The sequence below is a fragment of the Phaenicophaeus curvirostris genome, chromosome 1 (genome assembly GCF_032191515.1).
Source record: "Phaenicophaeus curvirostris isolate KB17595 chromosome 1, BPBGC_Pcur_1.0, whole genome shotgun sequence".
Classification (NCBI taxonomy): domain Eukaryota; kingdom Metazoa; phylum Chordata; class Aves; order Cuculiformes; family Cuculidae; genus Phaenicophaeus; species Phaenicophaeus curvirostris.
The window spans coordinates 201,470,713-201,491,893 of record NC_091392.1 but is presented as its reverse complement, the minus strand read 5'-3'; the positions used below and the strand labels follow the sequence as shown (position 1 = coordinate 201,491,893).

At 41.3% G+C, this 21,181-nt stretch overlaps 1 protein-coding gene across 1 annotated transcript; it reads right to left on the bottom strand.

Annotated features, from left to right (window-relative positions):
• Window positions 1–2,405: 2,405 nt before the first annotated feature.
• On the bottom strand, window positions 2,406–15,460 carry SKA3 (spindle and kinetochore associated complex subunit 3). Its single transcript, XM_069883525.1, has 9 exons — window positions 15,286–15,460; window positions 12,230–12,294; window positions 10,938–11,103; window positions 8,874–9,297; window positions 4,949–5,040; window positions 4,046–4,227; window positions 3,636–3,848; window positions 3,338–3,456; window positions 2,406–2,529 (listed from the first exon to the last, which is right to left on the bottom strand). The coding sequence occupies exons 1-9, from the start codon at window positions 15,386–15,388 to the stop codon at window positions 2,496–2,498; spliced, it is 1,398 nt and encodes a 465-aa protein (XP_069739626.1). The 5' UTR covers window positions 15,389–15,460; the 3' UTR covers window positions 2,406–2,495.
• Between the last annotated feature and the right edge of the window lie 5,721 nt (window positions 15,461–21,181).

The following is a 21,181-nucleotide window of genomic DNA, read 5'->3' as shown; positions in this document are numbered from 1 at the left end:
CAACATATAACTTTTGCATTATTATTCCCACTCTGACATGTATTACTTTAGCATGCAGCAGGACACAGCTTCCTTCAGCAGCAATACTGGTTTAAGCAGAGTTTTACCTTCCTCCAGCCTCATGGCTACACGGTTGTTCCAGTATTTGAACTGGTGCCGTTCAGTAGATGGGCACACAGCCACCTGCCCGAGAGAACTGATCTGAGCAGGTAAAAAAACGATGTAACAAACTTTCCACCCCTCCCAACTAATTATGAACACAGATCAGTTCCCAACACTGCTTGCGCTTTCACTTCTGCCAACTATTCCCTCTTCCACTCCCAGTACTCCAACTACTGCTTAGGCCTTACTGAAACCTAAAAGCTTTTCAAAAGTAAAGCATAACAAACTAAAACTAGCTTTTGCTTTGCTGCTCTGATCATACCCACCTCAAAGCAAAGGCCCTGCTATAAATAACAAACACAAACAGCAATATTGTTTGTAATAGGGTAATACTGAGGGCAAGGAAAACAAAACTACTAAAACCTCATTCAGAGATTCTAAAGTCATGTATAATAGCTTGAGTAGACCAGATGATCTTAAGATTCCAATTGTTACCTTGAAGATAATGTGTATGTCAAAATATTGAATCCCTTTTATATCAGTTCATGAAAAAGCTATGAAATGTAGCAGAAAATATTGATTAACAAGCAAGAAAAAATATGCAAGTGGCTCATAGTGACCCAGCACTGCTAGGTACAACTCTACAGTTTTCTGGAGGGAGGAAAGGACAGTGAGTACAGAGTTCTTCTCCAGAGAGAAGAGACGTTTTTAAGACTTTTGGGAATTTTAGGGTGGGGGGAATACAGCAAGGTCCAGGACAGTAGTGCTGCTTGTTCCTTTTCACGTTTGGAGTCTTTCAGGATATCTGTCTTGCTTCAGGACAAGAAAGTAAATATAGAGAGCTGTGGAAGGAGAAGGCAGGCTGCAAAACCCATTCCTGCTTAGTGCTGGTAAATTGGTTGGGCTGCAAGATTCTTGCTCAGTAGCACAATTATGTGGCTGCAAGGATTCTTGTTCAGTAGCACAATTATTTGTACCTTGTTAAGACTATGAAATTCCAGCCCATTAAGTGTTTTTAGTCTGCGAAGATGCTGGAAGCAGGTCTGGCCTTGACTGTCTGAAGGAGTTAGGTAAAACAAGTAAGTGTTTTTATAGCAGCAGATGATTAGTTTTGCAAGCAGCAACCAAGCATCTGAGACTGATTTATTTATTATTCAAAAGTGTCGATGAAGCTCAAAGACTGACACATAATAATACATACATATTTTTAAACAGAAGCTAGCACAGAAAAATAACAGCATGTTCAGGCCAGAACTGGAAAATCAGCTTCTCCTGTTAATTTCGTGTATGTTTACCCTGGAGAATGACTGGCATAGCAGGAAAAAGCCACCTTTACTTGCTATATTTTATCCAGGACAAGTCCATCTAAGCAACTGGAGAAATACTTCCAGGCATCTCTAGATGTTTGCATATCCTGAGGGCTTAAAACCCCCTGCAGAGCTGTGTTTGAAAAGACCAAAAAAAGCATACATTTTCACCCTGTCTCCTGGGACAGTCTCTCTCTTTCCATGTGTTGCACACATGGCCTCATACAAATGACAGAATTTTAGCTATTGGCAGGTCAGAGCAGTCCTGGAGTCACTCTGAGGAACAACTGACATTGAGAACAGCAAACTGCTTCAGACAAACATACATAGCTGGGGTTTCTTGTGGACAAAAGTAGAAAATATATTTCAATTAGTTCACATTTGAGTCAGAGTCACCTTTTAGGGCTAACGAGGTTAGACTGCCCAAAGGAAGAGCTCCAGATGTGATGTCGATGTAAGAAAATGATCAGAAACAGCAGCTTAAGAAATGCCTGTCTGACAGAGACGTAACAGAGGCTGATGCAGGAACATCTGATATATCTTAGTATTGGAGAAGTGACTAACTTTAAACAGTAAAGCAGGAGTTACTCTTTCAATGAAAAAGACTTGTTTCTGTTGAAGATACCAAATACTGCAGAAGTACTACACTTCAAGTCCTGAACAGTGTCACCAGAACAGCCAGAGATACCCACTTCCTGGAGGAAAACACTGGACCCTCCCTTTACTACAACCTAACTACACATCTCTACATACTACTGTAAGCACAAGCCTACGCAACAAACATGAGAATCAAGTGAAACAACTGTATTATCTTCATATCCCCTACTATCCTAGTCCTTTGAAGCATATATCTGTTTAAAAACCCTCGATACGTTTTGCCAATAATTTCAATTAAAAATTAAGCACAAGTTGTTAGCTAGAATGAGTTTATCCATATCATGGGTAAATAGTTTTTTCCAGTTAAAAAGCTTCTCCTTTGTATGGCTCTTTCCTTCCACCAGTGTTTTTGTTTTGCCTTTTGAGCTTGTTATGATTTGGTGTAAGATCCATGAAAGTGAAAGTCTCAGCACGGTCTTCAGCTTGATTTCAGATCTTTGTCTTGAAAATTCCAGAAAGTCCTCTGCAAATATATTCAGAACAGCTCATGAACTTATTGCCTCAATAATATTTTGAGCTAGCAGAAGATGAACACTGAAATAAAATTTTAATTATCTTGAAAGAAAAAAAGAAGGGTCAGCTAAAGAGCTTTGCTCTATTTGGTTACTCAAATGGATTCCAACTCCAGGTATATTAAGATACCTACTTTTATCAGACTCATTATGGGTTGTTGTGATTATTATTTGACTCCATACATGTTCCTTATACCTCTTTAGTAAATAATCAGTACTGACCCCAAGTTTAACAGATTATCCCCAAGTGCTATATACATTACATTGAGGCAGGAGTATCTACGCTTGACTAAGCTGTCACAAAAAATTCTTTCTACTCAAACCAACTGAATTCTTTTTAAAGCTGTTGTAGACTAATTTCTTCTGGCTCTGCATTTCAAAGAACTTTGTCATTGCCAAAACGACCATGAAATCAGTCATGTCACTTCTATAGTTTTCTCCATTTCCTTGGTTTTATTGCTTAAATTTACTCAGAAAAAAGCATTCACTGGACGTTTGAATGCTGAGAAGCAAAATATATCTATACCTCAGTTTACTTTTATTGATGTTGGGAGGATTTAAGCATACAATAAACCATAATATTTGTTCTCTGTAATAAAGGCAGTCAGATACCAGGCCAAAGACAAGTTGTTTAGTGAGAGCAACAAGAGCTATTTTAGTAGCTGAAGAGCAAGCAGCTGCATGAATTTCTGTGTTAGATCATCTTTGTAGCTCCTCCAAATTAAATTACTTAACCAAATTTGTAAAATTTAATCATACCTGTTCTCTTTATCACAGTAATCAGTGAAATCGTTCTCATATCTTGTAGCATTTCCTGCCTCGCTGTCCATTTTCTTGTCTTTAGAAGAGTCTACGTTATGATTATACTTGGACAGAATCTACAGGAAACATTAAAAGGGAATAAAATCTAAGAACTCAAAAGAGGATTACAGTTTATGCATTTTTAGTAAGTAGCAGAGAACTCTTTCTTTTCTGAAGAACAGAATTTGATAGAACTAAGCTCTTTTTACTATTTTGATATTAAAACTATTTAGGGAAAAAAAGTATATTAGCTAACCTGTAGAACATCATCTGGTATCCTTGTTATTTCTGGAGGTGGAGGAGTATCAGATAACTGGTCATACTGTTTTATTTTGGGAGGACATGGGTCTCCAAAATGGTCAAGATATGCATCAGAGCTCACAGCAAAAGGAACTCTATCTTCTTTGTATTGTTTATCTGTTGCACCATTCTTTGTCATCGACTCAATCTTTTCACTCTGCTTTACCTCCTACAAAAGAGGTATTAAATGCCTTCAGTTAAATCTTAGATAAAGCATTTAATAAATGTTCATACAAAATTACCATTAGAAAGAACTTCTACAATGATGTAGGAAAAACTGGTATTGGAAAAGAATCCCAAACTGACATGTGAAAAACTGCTTATGGTAAAAAGCGTGTGAAAACATACATAATTGCTATTTACTACCTTAGCTTCTGGTTTTAGCCATCTTGCTTCAAATTTTGGCAACTGCGGGGTTTCTGTATGACTGGGAAGAGGCAGTTCATTTGGCTGTGGTGACTTTGATAATACTGTCTCATTTTTTCTGGAAGGGGTCTTCACATCAGGAGTACAGAACACAAATACCATAGGAGAAACCATCCAGTCAGCTGCTGAAATTAAAGAGAAGGCAGGGAAGAGATAAAAATAAACACATACACACACTCTCACATATATAAATGTTACCAGCTCCAGTTTGGTTTTCTAATTTTATCGGCTTTTCATAAAGTTATATATTCTAGAACACTGGTATCATTTTAGCTGATATTTTTAGTATAAAGAGATTACAGAATTCCATAAAAGCAGCAGATACAAATAAAGTATTAAGTCCCACTACTGAATATAACAGAAAAAGCCCAACTTAAAACAATATTGCTCTAGCTGCTCATATATTGTCACTGTTTGTCCAATTTCTTCACATGTATTACATCTCTCACAGAAGTTATAGCACTGCTCTTGAAAGATCTAAGTTAGTCTCAATAGCCTCTTTTAAAGCACCTTCTTTCTTATGTTTAAGCAGCTCTAATGGGTATTCTCAGAAAAAGACTAAGTTGGCAAAACTGTATTTTTATTTCAAGTAAGTATTTGAAGGATTTAAAATAAGGCAGTTACAAAATGATGGACTTCTTTTCATAATTCTAGATGGATACAAGTAGAAGAATGAGCAAAGGTTTATCCTGAAGTGAGGAACTTTGCCATAGAAGCCACCAATGTTTCATTTCCTAGACATTACTACTCATACAATGACTGGGCCTAAATTAACTAGATTTAGGAATACATTATGTAAAAAAATGCACATGTTTCTATGAATTGCACGTGTTTTTAACTTACCGTTCTCAGGTGCCACTTTTGGTTTTGGCCTAGGAGTAACCATGATTTCCTTGGATGTCATTTCTGAGGCATTCACTTTATCTTTAACAAACCTGAAAACCAAACCCCTCAATTAGCTCTCAAGTATTATGAAGAAATGACAATTAAAGGAATACTGTCAACCTAATCACTTTTCTAGTATTTGTTAATCCACACGAAAGCAAAAAGTTCATTCAAAGACAATTTTGTCATAGATTTTTCATCAATGATTCTACTGCAGCAATGTGTAGCATGCAAATATTCAGTCCATCCACAAGTTATCAAATATACTGAGATTTCAATCCAAAGCAGTAAAAAAAAATCCAACATGAAGCAAACAAACAAAAGGTGTCCAGGGTGGGATCAACTTTTTTTGTCCCAGTTCGTCAATTTTTTGTTAGGTGTACAGTCTCTTATATCTTTAAATTGCCTGTTGCCTAAAAAATCCTGAACAATAAGAGGAAATATTTTTGTCTCTTAACTTACTAATGGTATTGTGATCACAAAAAGATTTCTAGGTTAATTTTTAACTTTGAATAAGATTATGTTAATCACTTGCTGACTTCACAGGGAAAAGCCATTTAACATCAATTCCACAAAACTGAAATTTAAAAAATTCTTTCTTCATATCCAAACTATTCTTGTGGAAGAAGGGTGTAGGCAGTTAAAGAGAGAATACCAGATGAAAAGTGGAAGTTTCCATAAACTTTACACAAAACGTGTCTCTAATAAAATTATTTTAAATATTTAAAAAGTTACTTCAACTATGAGAACCAGATATAGAGTCTCTTTACAAAAAGCTTTAAAAATACACTTGATGCAGTGTAATTTACTTAGAAGAACAAAACTTAAATTTTAGTTAAAAGTCATTTTTTCAAGTCAGTTTTGCCTTTGAAGTATTATAGATACCTGAAACCCTATGATTTTTAGTTTTACGGTGGAGAAAAAGAAGTATAGCACTTTTGTTCACACACTTCTATTTTTTTTCTGCTGTTCTTCCCTAATTATTTTTTATTTCAGTTGCTGCACCGAATTCTATTATTCTTTTTACTTGCTTCTACATTGAAAACCTGAAAAAAAAAGTTGGAAGAGTGGAGTTTTACTAATCACAGAATCACAGAATAACCAGGTTGGAAGAGACCCACCGGATCACCGAGTCCAACCGTTCCTACCAAACACTAAACCATATCCCTCAGCACCTCGTCCACCCGTGCCTTAAACACCTCCAGGGAAGGTGACTCAACCACCTCCCTGGGCAGCCTGTTCCAGTGCCCAATGACCCTTTCTGTAAAGAATTTTTTCCTAACGTCTAGCCTAAACCTCCCCTGTCGGAGCTTGAGGCCATTCCCTCTTGTCCTGTCCCCTGTCACTTGGGAGAAGAGGCCAGCACCCTCCTCTCTACAACGTCCTTTCAGGTAGTTGTAGAGAGCAATGAGGTCACCCCTCAGCCTCCTCTTCTCCAGGCTAAACAACCCCAGCTCTCTCAGCCGCTCCTCATAAGGCCTGTTCTCCAGCCCTTTCACCAGCTTTGTTGCTCTTCTCTGTACTCTCTCCAGAGCCTCAACATCCTTCTTGTGGTGAGGGGCCCAGAACTGAACACAGTATTCGAGGAGCGGTCTCACCAGTGCCGAGTACAGAGGGAGGATACTAAATATTTTTTAAGAACTTTGAGATGAATTTTTAAAGTGTTTTTCACACAATGCACAGCTGCTAGACTGATTTCAGGTAGGTACTAGATCTGGCTGACACAAGCAAGGGATACGAAAGGATAGGGTTGTCTCCAAGAAGTTTAGAATTATTACCAATCTTTGTACCTGAAAATGACAGGTATAAAGCCTACCTCATTTGTACTAGACTTTTTTGCTTACCTGATTCTCGGGGAAAAGATTCTGCTGCCCATTATGCAGTGTAGCAAATTATATTTATTATTAATTTTGGGTTTGTATTTGCTGGCTTTGTGTTGGGCCTATTTAACACACTGAGCCTTCTCACTGAGAGATGAGATGGGTGCTTTTTGGAAGTAACAAGATGCTTATACTGTTTCAAAACTTCTGACCGAACTACAAGCTAATTCTAAACAAAGTAAACACAACAAGTAAGCTAAAAGACAGCTAACATTTTATCTCTAATGACTTAATGTTGAGACCTCTCATATATGCCACTGACTCTGAACACATATGCAGCTTTAACTTTAGTCACAATTAGTGTCCCCCGACCCGTTTTGGTCACTAATAATGATGATGTGTTAAAGAGCAATCATGCTATAATTAACACAGTATAGAATTTTAATATTATCATTAGGAATATGGAAGACTGCCAGTGTGATTTTTTTTAATTATACGTAAATATTGCTAGTGGACTGCCTAATTGTTTCACTGGAAGCCACAGAAATAGAATATACATTTTTGGATGTATCTATTTAGAAATTACCTCTATCTGAAGATCACATTTAATACAGTTCTCATTAAAAATGAAAAGTAGTACAAACCCACAAAAATTGTAGGTAGCAAAAGAACTTAAATTGTGCAATGATCTGAAGCTATTTTTAAAATTAAAAGCAACATTCCAAATTTAACTGTTGCAGTAAATGGGATCTTTGGGCGACAAGTTCATTTAAGTTGGCATGGGTCTGAAGACCTTTGCATCTGTGCCTACATTGCAAATTAAAAAGAAAAGAAGCTAAATGATTATTGCCACTACTTATATTGAATGGGGTTCTTTTTTTGAAAAATTTCTCTGAATACCAAAGATTTAACTGCAGAACAGCAAGTTTCTTCTAAATACTGTCAAATTTAGAATTGAATGCATTGCTAATACCAACTATAAGAACATGGGACCCTCAGTACTGGGATGCTGGAGCACATCCAGAGAAGAGCAACAAAGCTGGCGAAGGGGCTAGAGAACAAGCCTCGAGAAGGGGTGGAGGGAACTGGGGTTGTTTAGCCTGGAGAAAAGTAGGCTGGGGGGAGACCTTATCACTGTCTACAATTACTTGAAAGTAGGATGCAAGCTGGGTGTTAGGTCTCTTCACAGAAGTGATAGGACAAGAGGAAATGGCCTCAAGTTGCACCAGGAGAGGTTCATCAGGAATGATTTCTTCACAGAAAGGGTTCTCAGGCACTGGCAGAGGCTGCTCAGGGAGGTGGTTGAACCACCATCCCTGGAGGCATTTGAGAGACAGGTAGAATAAGTGCTCAGGGACGTGGTCAGCTACGGTTAGACTCTGATCTCAAAGGTCTTTTCTAACCAAGGGATTTTATGATCTAACTACCTTTAGATTAGCTTAGAAGCACAGAAAAATAGTTCTACTGCTAAGGTGTTCTACACTTCACTGCTGCAAATTCTTTTCTTTAATTTTAATTAGAGCAGTGAAAATCTGGTGATGTCTTTTCAATAAAAGATCAGAGCAAAAAGTTTGTAACTGTTTGTAAGTGGGAGCTGGATAACATAAGTGATAATACACTGTTGCTATAATGAGGCATTTTACTGAATGCTTTAGAAGTTTTTTCCAGGTGTATATTCCTAAAGCTTTTGAAATCTTTAAACTGGTAATGTCATGTGTACTGTAGGCAACATGTCCCTAAATCCAAGGTTAAAAAAAGCAAAAGGTCACAGATATACTGCATGTTTTCCCTTTGAAAATAGATTGTGGATGGAAGATTCTTATCATGGTGCAGTCAAGGAAGGAGTATATCAGACACTTATTTCGTGGCAGCATTTGGCACTGCAAAAGGCACATGAGAAGACATGTAGAGGACTGAATAAAGACACAGGAGTAGCCAGCTAGCAGATAATAACACAACACCTGCTTAAAAAGAAGGGCACTAGCAGCAAAAACTTCATACAGTGAGAAGAAACTACAGAAAACTCAGTAGACAAACAATCTGAACTTGAGTAATTTACTCACTGCTTGACTGACTGAGCAGTTTTATGAATAAGTGATATTGTATAATCTTCATTCAAACACATGGTATGTTCACTGATGCCAAATTGTTCAAGCTTTGGTGTCACACGCTCATAATCATCCATCTTTAGCATACACTTTGGTGTTTTGGGCAAAACACTGGAGGTCCGTGGTGTTACTGGAGTCCTGTTCTTCGAATTTTTTTGATATGCATTCGTTGCGTGCTGCTTTTTCCCTGCACTCCACGGCTTGGAGAAGGCATATTGTGTAAGACCAAAATCAGAAAGCTGGGGGACACGCAGCGAGTCTTCAGGCAACGGTGGCTTCTCAGCAGAAGCAGGAAGATGAGGTACATCTAGTTTTTCTTCATCAGATTTATTCTGGGCATACACCATCAAATCACTTTTAACTTCTTTTTCCTCCTCTCCTGTTAGAGAAAAGTAATCAAAAAAACCCACCAGATTTATGTCAGAAGTTTCTGGTTTAAGAATTGATAAAATAAATTGAGACTTGCCCCTCAATTGAAATTTTATTATTGTAAAAAAAAAAAAAAAAAATAGATTCCTTCCTTCATTTTAAACCACTGAACCTGAAGCCACAACAGATATGAAAAGCTCATATCAGGCTAAGCTATATTTATATCACACATTTACAGAATTTCACTCTATTGGAAAGTATTATTTTTAGGAAAAATTAAATAAAAATATTTTTACAGAAGTGTACTTTTAATAGAATTAAATTCCCCACATGGAGCAGGCAGGAAGTGCTAACTTTAAATATATTTATTAGCTTTTATTTCAGTGCAAAAGTAGAAAGTCATTAAACACATACAACATAAATGACAATTAAAACGAAGTATGACTAGACCTGAAAATGTTTTTTGGGAAAGAGCAAAGGCTGCACAAAGTGGTAGAATGCTCATTCTTCAAAAAAACTATATTGAAGAAAGGTCGTGAAGCAGCAACTAGAAACCCATGAAAGAGGCTAGCTTTTTAGATAACAAGAAAAATCCACTGCAGAAATAAGCAAACATGTAATCCGTACATTTCTGTAGTCAGATAAACTGAAACACCCCAAAATATTTGTGAATTTCTGCACGATGAAAGAAGCAGGGGCAGGGAAAGTGCTATTTAAAACAACATGGCTGAAGCATTATCTTTTCATGTGTACTGGTATTGTATATTCAGATACACTTAGCTTAAAAATACATCTTAAAAAATAAATTAACCTTGTAGCTCTGTTTGGAGTCTTCTTTAAAGGCAGAGAGGGGACAGGAAGGAAGGTACTGTAAAATTAAAGCTTCCTGCCATATCTTTGTAAAACAGTTGTAGTGGCTTAACTTGGAGGAGAACATGGTCCACAACTGCAATTTTTTTATGTAATGACTGGATACACACTTGGGGGAAAGTTAAGGTGTGCCTTGCCAAAGGCTTCTTAGAGGCAGATTGGGCCCATGGTAGCAAAAGCAGGATGTGCAGTACTGACAGCTGGAGTATCATAAATTCATGTGGCATATCTGGAGTTTTCCACACCAGTGTGTGTGCACTAACTGCATTAAGGATCTGCCCCCTCCAGTGATCAAGACACTACTGCTTCCCATGTGTCACCTAGTTCCCGTATGCGCTTCTTTTGTCCCATTTTTGCTGCAGAGCACATTATTTTAAAGTTTCCTCGATAGTGATTTAAGCTAATGGAATCATCACATATGAATACAAACTAATTTAGATGCTAAACTAATTCTCATGCATCAGAAGCTGAAGCAGCATAATACTCTTTGTTATTGAAATGTGTTTGCTAACATGTTTACTGAGCATAATTACTGCTGGAGAAAAAACCCACATGCTACCTTAAAAGCAAGCCATGAAATCTAACTTTTGTTTTGTTTTGTGTTTTGATTTATTCCTATGGCAGCAATTACAATGGAATCTTTTACCTTCTGGATATTATTATAAAGCAAATATTGATGTACTTGAGTCTCTTAATCAAAATAAATATACACACGGCTAAAGAAAAACAATTCAGAAAATTACATTTGTTTTCACATAGTGTATTGTCAAGAAATATTACCTGTAGAGTCTTTGCCATGTGGTTTGCAGCCATGGCTCCCCAACAGCTCCCTTATTTTTCCAAGATCTGCTGCATTTCTTTGCATCAATATTTCACTTGCCTTCAAAAAGTCATGAATAGCTTGTTCTTCAGAGCAACACTTATCAAGACTGGCACTAACATCTTTCTTCGTGGGCGCAGGTAGGGAGGAAAACACAGAAACACTGGTTTTTAAATCACCACATGGTAGTTGTTTACATATAAAGTGTTTTGGGAATAAGTACTGAACTTCAATTCAGATGAGGATAAGCAGCAAAGTTAGGTCTTATCTATGCCTGAAAACTGGGTTAGAAAGGGTCAGAAATAGATAGGGTACCAGCGAACAAAGACTTACAGAAGTTAAATCAAGAAGACAATTCACAATATAATAACTATCTACTGGTAACATCTCAAATATACATGATTTTACTCCATAAAAATATGAGATAACTGCAATGAATTTGGCCTCTTACTCCCTATGTACAAAGAATTAGTGCAGAGCAGATAGTAAACCTCAAGTTTACATCTTGACTTACCTCACTTATTTCTACACTAGCACGTTTGCGCAGCCTATTTTTCCTACTTCTGTTAAAGAAATAAAGAACATTCTTCCCAAGTTTAACTGAATGGCTGAAGGTACTGACATTTCTGCAAAGATTTTCTTTATTTTGCATGCTAGTCATTGAACACAAAGAAGCGTAGCTCTTCTCTAGGGAGCTGTTGTTCCAGAATCATTCTCCTCTAGATCTACACCTTGGCACAGCTACCACTTCCCTGCTACCTTTGTCCCTTGCTGATCTGAGCAACATAAGTGATTGCAAATGGCTAAACACTGCTAAATCTACTTTAATGCACCCAAAAGTTTTTGGGCACTACTTTGTCATCCACAACCATTATCATAGAATGGTTTGGGTCGGAAAGGACCTTAAAAGGTCCTCCAGTTCCAACCCCCCTGCCATGGGCAGGGACACCTCCCACCAGACCAGGCTGCCCAAGGCCCCATCCAGCCTGGCCTTGAACACCTCCAGGAATGGTGCAGCTACAACTTCTCTGGGCAACCTGTGCCAGTGCCTCACCACCCTCACAGAAATAAAAATTCTTCCTAATATCGATCTCTTTCAGCTTAAAACCATTACCCCTCGTCCTATCCCCGCACAGGTCAGAACTGCTGAGTAACAAAGTTGTATTGAGGTTTAATGATCAAACTAGAACCATAAGCTTATGGAACAGCTCCCCTCCCAGTTTTTCAAGAAGGAAACAAGTTAAAACGTTACCTTCAGAGTCTTGATTTCACAATGGAGGTCATGTAAGAGTCTTGTTGGAGATTCCACTTCATAGTCTTTGATATGTACATTCACATAAAAGGATTTGGAAAGAAAAAAGAAGCTTTAGTATTTTAGCATGCAAATACATTCTACATCAGATTGTAATCTCCTATATTGGAGATGTTGGAGTCATATGTTAGACAGAGTGTCAAGCTGGAGAAGAACAAAGATAAATTAGTTCATACCAGGCACCTCTGCATGGCACGAGACTGCAATCTGCACAGGATTATACAGAGAAACTGCACAGGCTTCCATTTTACTGCAGCAGCTAATACTGTAGAAATTAATGTACAGCAGATGTCGGTACGATAGGCAGGTCCCTAGGGTGTCAAGGATTATTTACACTAAGTTTTTATCCTTTAACTTGAAATAATAATAGGAATTGAAAAAAGGTGATATAGACATCACTGGAAAATATACATCAACAAAACGTTGAATGCTTCTGCCTTATTTGCACTTGGGCACATGTTAGAATTGTTCACTTATACATGCAGTCATTACTTCTTTCACTGGAAATCAAGGTTAATGGAGATAACGTCAAAGAGGATGCCTGCTATGTGACAAGACACGGAACAGGGAGAAATCCAATTAGAAGCTTGAGGTATCTGTACAGAGAGAGAACAAGCCCTGCAAATGCATTTTCTGTCTCAATCCATGAAAACAGTAAAAGCAAGAATGTGATTCCTCTTTCATTCCATTTTTTCCCTATAATAAAAGCTTACCCACAGAGGAACTCAGAGGGATAATAAGAGGGGAAGCTCAAATAATTCCCTGCCAAGCAACTCCCAGGCCCATCCCCAGAGCCACCAGCCCGTCTCCACATGCCCAGAGGAAAAGAGACAACAGCAGGTAGGAACCCAAATCCAGGACTCTCAAGGAACCTCCTGGGCTGTCCCACAATCACAGAATGACCAGAGTTGGAAGGGACCCACAAGGATCATCAAGTCCAACTCCTGTCCCTGCATAGGACAACTCCAAAATTTACACCATATGTCTGAAGGCATTGTCCAAATACTTCCTGAATATTGTTAGGCTTAGCACCATAACTGCTTCCCTGGGGAGCGGTTCCAATGCTCCACCACCCTTTGAGTGGAGAAACTACTAATGTCCACGCTAAACCTCCTCAGCACATCTTCTCAGGTCCTATCACTGGTCACCAGAGAGATCAGCTCCTCCTCCTTTCCTTGTGAGGAAGCAGTAAACTGCAATGAGGTGTGTCCCCCCCGCCAGGTTCCTCTTCTCCAGGCAGAAGAGACCAAATGACTTCAGCTGCTCCTCATATGATTTCCCCTTTAAACAATTCACCAGCTTTGTGGCTTTCCTCTGGACACTCTCCAGTAGCTCAATATTCTTTTTATACTGCCGTGCCCAAAACTGCACACAACAGTCAAGGAGGGGCCACACCAGCGTGGAGCAGAGCGGGACAATCGCCTCCCTCCACTGACTGACAACGTCATGCTTGATGCACCCCAGCACACGGTTGGCCCTCGGCTGCCAGGGCACACAGCCAATGTGTTGGCTCACATTCAACTTGCCATCGACCGGAACCCCCAGATCCCTTTCCGCAGGGCTGCTCCCCAGTCTGTATGTATATCCAGGGTTGCTGTGTCCCAGGTGCGAAATCTGACACTGTGCCCTTGATAAACTTCATGTGGTTGGTGATTGCCTAACTCTCCAATTTATCTACATCCCTCTAGATCACTCTTTGCCCTCAAGAGTGTCAACAGCTCCTATGAGTTTTGTGTCATCAGCAAAATTGGTTAGTAAACCTTCAAGTCCTGCATCCAGGTCATTTACGAATCATAGAATCACTAGGTAGGAAAAGACCCACTAGATCATAGAGTCCAACCATTCCTATCAATCACTAAATCAAATCATGCCCCTCAGCAACTCATCCGCCCGTCCTTTAAACATCTCCAGGGAAGGTGACTCAACCACCTCCCTGGGCAGCCTGTTCCACTGCTCAATGACTCTTTCTGTGAAAAATTTTCCTAATGTCCAGGCTGAACCTCCCCTGGCGGAGCTTGAGGCCATTCCCTCTTGTCCTGTCCCCTGTCACTTGGGAGAAGAGGCCAGCACCCTCCTCTCCACAACCTCCTTTCAGGTAGTTGTACAGAGCAGTAAGGTCTCCCCTCAGCCTCCTCCTCTCCAGGCTAAACAACCCCAGCTCTCTCAGCTGCTCCTCATAAGACTTGTTCTCCAGCCTCTGAAGATTAATAGAGTACTGGATCCCTGTGGAACCCTGCTAGTGACTGGTTGCCAACCCGATGTAGCCCCCCCATTCACAGAGCCACCAGCCCCAGTGCCCAGCTGTGACCTCCCTCACCACCAGTCACTGACCGCAGCTCCCTAGATCACTCTCCTCTCAACCCAGGGAACCCTGCAGCAGGGCTGATACTGAAAATGCCAGTAAATAAACTCTCCAAGACTTGTTCAGGTGTTTTAGAAAGCAAGCCTGGGCAACATGAGGGAGGGATCTCCATCAGTCACGTGCAGTGAGATAAGAACTGGTTACAGAATAAATTCCCCCATCTACATGCATATGGATAAATTTTCCCAAAAATTTTATGAAGATTCTATTACTATCCAAGGACCAATTTTACAGCTATTATGAATTTCACAACAGTCAAAATTCTTGCTAATTTGGAGCTGGCTCCAGCTCTCTGCCTGACCTTGCATTTGAAAGAGGGAAATACTGCAGACAGAGCTGTGTACAGAAGAACACACATCTGCTCAGCACAGATCATACATAAGCCAAGACATTATCACTTCCAAAAGAACAACAAATGTAACAGTGTCTGGAAAAACAGTATTTGAAAAAAAAAAAAAAAAGTGGTATAAAATGACATCCTATCAGAGGAACATTTTGTCTAACTTACAAAAAAACCAGTTACTTTGATGAAGACTTTAGCTTAAAACAAAATATTCTACTTTTTGTAACAGTAACCACTTCTTGCATCAGGCTGCGGAGAGGCAGAGGCAGAAGGGGCTAGGACAGCGCTTACCCGTGTCCTCCCTGTTCAGGGCCTGCTCCAGCTGCCTCACCTCCTTCTCCACCGTCGAGGCCAGGTCTCGCAGCTGCCTGAAGAAAACTTTCGACACGTCCATTGCTCACGGGGAAGGGGAGCAACAGTTGGAAAGCAAGGAGAGCCCCCTAGGAAGGGGTGGGTAGAAGGGAAGCCCCCTTAGGAGGGGGCAATGAAGGCAGGAGAGACCCCTTAGGAGGAGGGGAGGGGAGGAAAGGAAGGCAGGGGAGACCCCCTAGGAGGGGGGGAGGGGAAGGATAGAGAACCCTCTAGGAGGGGAGGGGAAGAAGGAGGGCAGGGGCCCCCCTAGGAAGTGGGGAGAAGGCAGAGGAACCCGCTATGAAGGGGTGGGGGGGAAAGCAGAGTCCCTTGGTGGGGGAAGAAGGTAAGGGAGCCCCGAGGGACAGGGCGGGGGAATGCGGGGGAGGGAACCGCGGGAGGAGAGGAGACAGGGAAGCCCCGTTGAGCCAGCAGCAGCGGGCAAGGACCGCCCGGAACCCCAGGCCGAGCGAACACGCTGAGGCGAGGCTGAGGCGAACCCGGGCCGGTGGCCGCGCGCGGCGACTTCGAACGGCGGGAGGCGCGCGCCCTATTGGCCCCGCCGGGTCTCGCAAAGTCTCGCGAGACCCGCCGCCCTCCCGCCTCTCTCTTCGCCGCTTCCCGCCCCGAGATCTCGCGAGAGCCGCCGCGCGCCCGCCCGCCGCCATCTTGGTTCCCGCTGCCGGGGTCGGTGAGTGGGGGCGGTGTCGCGGGGTCCCGAGGGCCCCGAGGTCTGCGGGCCCTGCGCCGCCTTCGAGGGCACAGAAGGGGTTGGGGTGGAAGGGACCATAAAGCCCATCCAGTTCCAGCCCCCCTGCCACGGGCAAGGACACCTCCCATCAGCACAGGCTGCCCGAGGCCCCGTCAACCTGGCCTGGGACCCTTCCAGGGACGGGGCAGCCACAGCTTCCCTGAGCAACCCGTGCCAGGGTCTCACCACCCTCAGTGTGAAGAATTTCTTCCTAATGTCCAATCTAAATCTTCCTCCTTCCAATTAAAAGCCATACCCCCTCGTCCTGTAATTCCATACCCTCGTAAAAGCTTCTCCCCAGCTTCCTTGTAGCCTCTTTCAGGTACCTTCAGTCCCCCTTCAGGTGCTGGAAGCTGCTCTAAGGTCTTCCCAGAGCCTTCTCTTTTCCAGGCTGAAGAACCCCAACTCTCTCAGGCTGTGCGCATAGCAGAGGTGCTCCAGCCTTCTGATCATCTTTGTAGCCTCCTCTGGACCCATTCCAACACGGTCCCTGTGATACAAGAAGTGGTTACTTTTAGAAAAAGTAGAATATTTTTTATTTAAGCTAAAATAGAGTTGTTCCATGTAAGTGTGAGAATTAATTGATAAGTTTTGACACAGCTGGTTTGTATGTTTAATTATCTTGTCATATAAATCTGTCTTGTATCGAGAGATAATATGCAGACAATCTCCAGACATGATGTTTAGTTGTCTAGCAAGATGTACTTGTCTTAGGTCAAATCATAACCTGAAGGGAGTCTCCAAACATGCTTGAATACTCCAAAACCATAATGAGTAACCTTGGAGAGATTTGCATGGTATTTTGGTGTCACCTGTGCCTGGTTCCGTGCCCCAGGATCCCTGTGTCAGGGTCTGAGTGCCTAGGTTCCTGTGCCGGGTTCTCTGTGTGCTGGAGTCCATGTGCCAGGATCCTTGTGCCCAGGTCCCTCTGATGGAGGGATTTAAAGTCCATGTGGATGTGGTGCTCAGGGACAGGGTTCAATGGTGGGTTTGGCAGTGCTGGATTAAGGGTTGGACTTGATGATCTTAAAGGTGTTTTCCAACCTTAATGATTCCGTGGTTAATCACAGGGCGGCTGTGTGGAGGCTGAGCCAGCCGTGCCCCCACAAATCTGTGAGGCTTCACTTCCCAGCTGGACCAGGTAGCGGAACATCAGTGTAGAGTTGTACCCTGGTGCGGGCTTTGGTGGGGCGGCTTTCCTTGGCAGCAGTGCTGGGTTATGGCAGGCTCGGGTGCTTGGCCAACTTTATCAGTTAATTAAGATATGATGTAGTGAGAGATTTAGGCATGTTTAGGCCTAATAAACAGGATAATGAGGAGCACGAGTGTCAAATCAAAATGTAGCTTGGCCTTTGTCACCTCCTTGTGACACGCGTGTGTTATGTAGGACAACGTATTCTTGCTTTTTGTGGAACACTGGTTGGTCTAACACAGGATGTTTGGTTTGTCTACTAAACCTGATTTCCCCTAGTTAAAACCAAGACTAGATTATTGTACGCTTATGGAGAAACAGATCTCGATCTAGTGGATGGACCTGGAAATACTCCCTGTTTAGACAATGCAGTTAGCTATTTGAGGAGGGAACAAAGAAGCAAATCCTTAGTTTAACAGTAGCTGAGACTGGGGTTTTGATAATTAATTTATGGAGGATGTGCTTTAATCTCAGCATAAGGATAACTGAGTAAACTCTTCAGCTAAATAAAGATTTCTTTTTCTGGTCTTAAGCTTCCAATACGTCTGTCATTGTACTGTCTGCTGTATTTAATGGTTGGCTCCGAGTATCAGGTTCTGAACTTCAGAACAACCAGCTAAAAGGCAGTGGAGTCTGTGTGTGCACATTTTTCATTTTTCTTGTTAAATTCTTATTTTTTTCTCCCTAATATAATATTTTTTCTGTATTTTAAGGCATAATGTTTTTAACAACAATATTATTCCGGAAGAGAATCCCTGGAAAGCAATGGATTGGAAAATACAGGCGACCAAGAACAGTTACCCTTGCCATGAAGCAAGCAATGATCCGAAGGCTGGAAATCGAAGCGGAGAATGAATATTGGCTGAGTCGATCTTACCTCACACGGGAACAGGAGTACAAACATAACACGGAACAGAGACGTGCAAGATGGGAAGCTTTCAAAAGCCTGACAAGAGCCAAGTTCCCCGAGCACAGATACATCAGCGATGATTTAAACCACTTAAATGTGACAAAAAAGTGGACATTGTGAGTAATACGGCGCGTTTATACTTGACACGTATAATGCGCTGATCTCCTGTTGTACCTCTGTTGGTACTTTTGTAATTCAGAAGAATAAGGGTCGATGAGAAGTGAGACTTCACAGCATAAGAACTCCTACATTAAAAGTGGTCCTACAGAATGGTGTGTGTTTTCTTATTGTTGTCCCTTTAGAAAAAGAGAATTCTTTCTCTGGCTGTCTGCCATCTGCCTGCCTTCTGTTCGTGAGGGGGGTTCTGTAAAACAGCGTTCGTTGCCAACTGCAGTGATGATTTGAACCAGATGTCCAGCTTCACTGATTCCCTTTTGAAAGCTGGGAGCACGCACCTGCTCCGCTGAAAGGGATTAAGGGCTGGCACTGACCAGATGACCCTTAACTGGTGATTCTCCCTTCTGAAGGGCGACTTCTGTATGCATCAGTATTTAAGACACAGCTAACAATAGGCAGTGCTTGCTTCAGCAGGCACGCAAGGACTAAGATGAACTAGAATTGCAATGTTAGGTATTTGAGGATGGAACTCACAGATTGTGAAATGTTCCATTTTTTTTAAACCTTCCTGGAAAGCATTGTTGAATTTCAATGCCAGCATGTCTGTCGTGTCAGTGGGGACTTGGGCGTTGCTGCCTTCGCTTACAGAGATTATTTCTGATCCAAAAGGAACAGAGCTGAGTGGCAATCTGATTTTTAAGTTGTGTTTAGTGCCCAGAAGGAGTTTAGTGCCACAAGTGAGAGTGTTTTTATTTCCCTTCTCAAGACCAAGTGACCTGGAAAATGGGGCAGGAAGGATTGTAATCCTAGGTTTCTTTGAGCTGGAGCTCAAAGCTGTGGAATGGTTAGTGTTTCCCAGGCAGGCAGTTCGTCTCCCTGATCCGATATACAGACACTATCATTAAGCCATTTTCAGATTCTGTCAGATACTTTTATTAAGTTGATGCATTCACCGATGAATTCAAGTGTCAAGTCCATTAATATTTTATCACTTTGGAAAAGAGGCCTAAAATGGTACAATGTTTTTATTTAAATATGAATTACACTTCAGAGAGGTATGAATAGGTCTGAGCACTGATGTACAAAAACTTGAATGCACTTTGAATGGCTATAAATGGCTTAAGATAACGTTTATGGAAAAGTATACATACAGGGAAATTCAACAATACAATTAAAACATGACAAAAACTTCCAGGCAAAGCAATATGATTTTGTATTTAATTCATTTATAAAAGCCCATTTTAAAAAGTTACTTCAAGTATTAAACTATAAATGGCAACATATTTTCGCTGTGCATAGGACTAGTCCTATCTGTAACATATAAAAAATACAATAAATGTGTTATTACATATATCTTTTATATTCCACCTCAAACTTAAATACAGCTTATTACAAGTTTAGGCAGCACAATTAAAAATAACTGGAAGTAGAACAGCTGGGACAGTGTGATTAGTGCAAATGTTGATGACCCTTGCTGGCAAATACAAAGATAATTGCAGACATAACCCAGGGATGTTTAAATCATCTAAGTTAAAAGGGGAAGAGAGGGCAGGATTGCTGCCTCTTTCTGTGATGATTTATGATTGTAAACTGCTGTTCAGAAAGATTTAAGTTTCTGACAATAAAGCCGATAGCAACAGGTTTCGAGACAGAAATTAGAGAGGAATACGCAAAACACGCAAGCTGTCAGCTAAGTGATGTAAACAGAAAGGAAGCTGCCTGTCACTTGATGCTTTGGTGCCGATAAAGATCATCCTAATACTTCACCCCCAACACATCTGCTTGACTGCTGAGCGTGTGCTGTTTCTTGGGATTGGGAAGAAAGACAGGGGAACCCCTGCAAAATGACGAAAGCAATTCTGTAAACATATCAGGCTTCACTACCTAACGGAAACAAGATTCAAGTAATTGCTGCAGAAAACAAATGGCTGAACACCTGTTTTAACCAACATTACACTAACTACAACTTGCAACTTTATTATTTCATGACAGTGACGTAGTTAAGAAAAATGCTTATAAAAAGCTGCATATACATACAAAATAAATTGGTATTAATGAGTGTAGTAAGTGTGTTCAGTATTATAGCAAGTCACTTTATATGCAGCTGCTCTCTTTGGTGCCATTTAGGGACAGCAGAGCCTCTGGATGGTGCACACCAAGCTAGTTTTTAGGTACCATGAAAGACGTGGTGACAGTGAAAAGTAGCTGCTGTTTGGAGCCTCTGTAGCTGTACACCTGAATCTCTCACTTACCTACAATTTCAGACGGTGTCCTCGCAGAACAGACAACGAAGCTCAAAGCGTTTTTAAAAAATAATAAATATGGTCAGTCAGTGCTCCAGATCCAGGCAGATCTGGTTAACTTATGTCAGAGTAGCTCCTGCTAAAGCTGCCGAACACTGATGCTGCTGCAAACGCTGCTTCTTCCCTCCTCTTGGGGCTCTGGAGAACTACAACCTGACCCTACACCAAACAAATCAGTAAGTTCAGTGAGTGGGTATCGAATAGCGCTGATCTTAACTAAAGAGGCTGTAAAGACCGACTTCTTTACTTGTATTTGTTGTGTCTCAAACCTGGCCTGAGTGCAGGGCTGCGTGCGCCTGAGGGGCTTTTCTGTGACTCCTGGTTAAGAATGAGAGGGGGAGGTGTTGAAGCAGGCACTGCTCTCCTGGCACCTGCTAACAGGGCCTGCCAGGAAGGCATGGCCTGCGCCCACCGCTCCATGGAATTGGCTTGAAGAAACGCTGCTGCTCAACTGACCACATGCTCCTGAAGAATTGCTGCTGGAGGAGTTGCTGCTGGATGGACTACATTCTCCTGAGGAACCGCTGTACCCCACTGGAGTGGTGACAATTTGTCTTTTTTTC